This window comes from Fukomys damarensis, unplaced genomic scaffold (assembly GCF_012274545.1).
Source record: "Fukomys damarensis isolate Sample0158 unplaced genomic scaffold, DMR_v1.0_HiC HiC_scaffold_9, whole genome shotgun sequence".
NCBI classification, from domain to species: domain Eukaryota; kingdom Metazoa; phylum Chordata; class Mammalia; order Rodentia; family Bathyergidae; genus Fukomys; species Fukomys damarensis.
In genome coordinates, this window is record NW_022900921.1 from 26800779 (window position 1) to 26803301 (window position 2523).

Genomic DNA, 2523 nt, shown 5'->3' on the forward strand with positions numbered 1-2523 from the left:
ACAAAAAAAAAAAAAAAAGATTAAAATGCATAACTGGCCCAACAAATGATCAGTATGTGTCAGCCATTATTAGCAGCAGCAGCATGATTTCACAATTACGCAATGTCCCAGGATCTAGAAAGCCACTGAGGGGTTTCTTTCCCAAGATGTTTTTTCATATTTATAATTTTTCTTTTACTTATATTGCACGTTTTCATATAAATCTATATGCTGGTTTTTATCTCACATTTTACCACATAAGTATATAAAATATCAAATATAAAATACCAAAATACCATATTTTTAAGATACTAATTATATAACCAAATCTTAGTGATTTTCCTGGTAGTAAGCATGGACAGTTTTTCTTTATAGTTATATTTAATAAACATGTATTTATAATAAAAAGCTTTAATATATTTGCTCCTGTGAAACATTCAAATACATGTTTTAAATTTATAAGCCAAACTAGTTATCTCCTGGGGGTGGGACTACGAGTGGTTTCTTTCTTTTCTTTTTTTTTTTTTTTCTCCTTTTGGTACATGTTAGCTTTTTCTAAAAGTTTTATGGTAAGCATGTGTTGCATGGTGGACAGAAACATGCCAGGTATTAGTGTTATATATTTTACTTAGTGCATATACTTTTCTTCATCAACGGTGAATGTTTATATTGTTTTCCTTGGAAGTGGACAGGCCACAGATTGCTCTCCTGACCCCAGCAATGTCCGAGTGTCTTCGCCATATGTTCTCGCCCACAGCGAGAGATATCTGAGCCTCTAGTAACAGAGATATAAATTGGTGGTGGGGTTCTTATAGTGCATTTCTTTACCAGACAGTTGGCTTTTCAGAGGAAAATAGATGCCCATTTTGCAGGTGCAGGAAGCAGGACTGCTTCACCACAGCAGCCATGGTGTCCTCTCCCTGCGCTTTATAGTTCTGGTTCCCACCTCGACCCATGAAGTAACCCTTTGGTTTCTCCCTTACCCCAGCTCCATGTCTGTGACAAGCTTGGAGGCTGAGTTGCAAGCCAAGATCCAAGAGAGTCAACCTGAATTACGACGTGTGTACTTCAACAAGGGATTGTGAAGTAAAGGAAGACACCTGGATGACTAATCCTGCCAACTGCAAACCTGGCAAAGCCACGTCCACGAGGAAAATCCTGTTTGATCTGGGTTCTCCCAGTTTTTAAAAAAAAAAAACCTTTCGGAGATTCACATTAGCCTTTTAGAATAAAGCTGCTACTTATAACGCAGCACCTGGTGCGGGCCAGGTGCCTGGTACCTGTTGGCTCCCTTACATTGGAATCATGTTGTGATTTTCAGTAATATCCTTTTCTGCAGCTTTTATGGTAACTGTTTTTCAAAGACAATATCCCATCCCTAGGCCAGGGATTTAAAAAGCACTTCTCGGTATAGAGTAGGTACTCAGCATATATACTCCTCAGTGAATATCTATTGATCGTCAGTCAGTGAAAAGGTAATCTGCTCAAAGTAATGAAGCTCATTCCTACTTCTACTTCAGATCAAGGAGGTCTCAGCAGTGAATTGGGGAAATGTAAAAGGCCCTGGGACCAAATGTAAAAATTTAAATACCAAGGGAACTTGCTTCAAGTTCATGCTGTGAGCAAACCCAAAGAAGAAGCTAGAGGTTTGGTTTGGTAGAATGAAAGCTCCTTCATGTCCTGGAAGCCACAATCCTAAACCAATGCCTTGTGCCTTCCCTGCTAATGAGGCTTGTTGGTGGATTTTCCTGGTTAGCTTTTAAACTTTGTTTTATGTTCTTGCAGTTACTGACATTATAGTCAGTTATTTCCATCAAATAACCAACTGACCTAAATTTACAAATGTCAAATTTTAGAAGTATATTCAATAATACTGCTGTGTGACTCGAATAAACCTGGTTTGTTGGAATTTTTTAGAAGTGTGACCACAGTTCCAGTTCTCTACCTGTCTTTTCCTGGCCAACCTTGTGTATCTCCTTGGCTTTCAGAAAGATACAAAAATAATATATCTATGAACCCGCAACAATTAATTTTACTTGAATGTTATATATTACATTCCACCCTGTTTGAAAATAATGAAACCATGTACCACTGTTTACATCACTGTAATAATTTTACAAACGTATTTAATGTAACCGATTGTTTCAAGTCTGTAGATCTTCAGAGTCACATGCAAGGCAGTTGTTTCACTGAGTGTAGATCACTGTAATTCAGAGATTTGTAAGTGAAAAAAAAATTAGAAACTAGTTTTGATGAATCTTTTTCCCCTCCCTAACAATGTGCCCAGGCTGAATTTCCTCATAAAGAAAAACTCGTGTGCCTTGTGTCTTGCGTTTCTCTTTTCTCTGAAAGGATTAATGGATCTGAAGCTCTGAGCCTCCCCTGATACCACTAGCATCTTCTCATTTAGATTTGCTGTCAAATCACTGGAAGCGAAATGGCTTCCCCATGACGTTCTGGCCTTGGTTGTATTTCATTACCATCCATACTTTTCTTTAAAAAGTGGTTAAAAGTCTGAAATCCAACGCTGATCTCGATAAGGTG

The 2523-nt window shown here is 37.9% G+C and overlaps 1 protein-coding gene across 2 annotated transcripts in view; it reads left to right on the plus strand.

The window, feature by feature from the left end:
* The window catches only part of Sfxn1 (sideroflexin 1), a 48438-nt gene extending 46991 nt beyond the window's left edge, over window positions 1-1447 (plus strand). For both annotated transcript variants that reach the window (XM_033761637.1, XM_010622147.3), the window contains exon 11: window positions 968-1447. In XM_033761637.1, coding sequence (XP_033617528.1) covers window positions 968-1064 — 97 coding nt within the window. In that variant the 3' untranslated portion in view covers window positions 1065-1447. The remainder of the gene's footprint in view (window positions 1-967) is intronic.
* Window positions 1448-2523: the final 1076 nt, after the last annotated feature.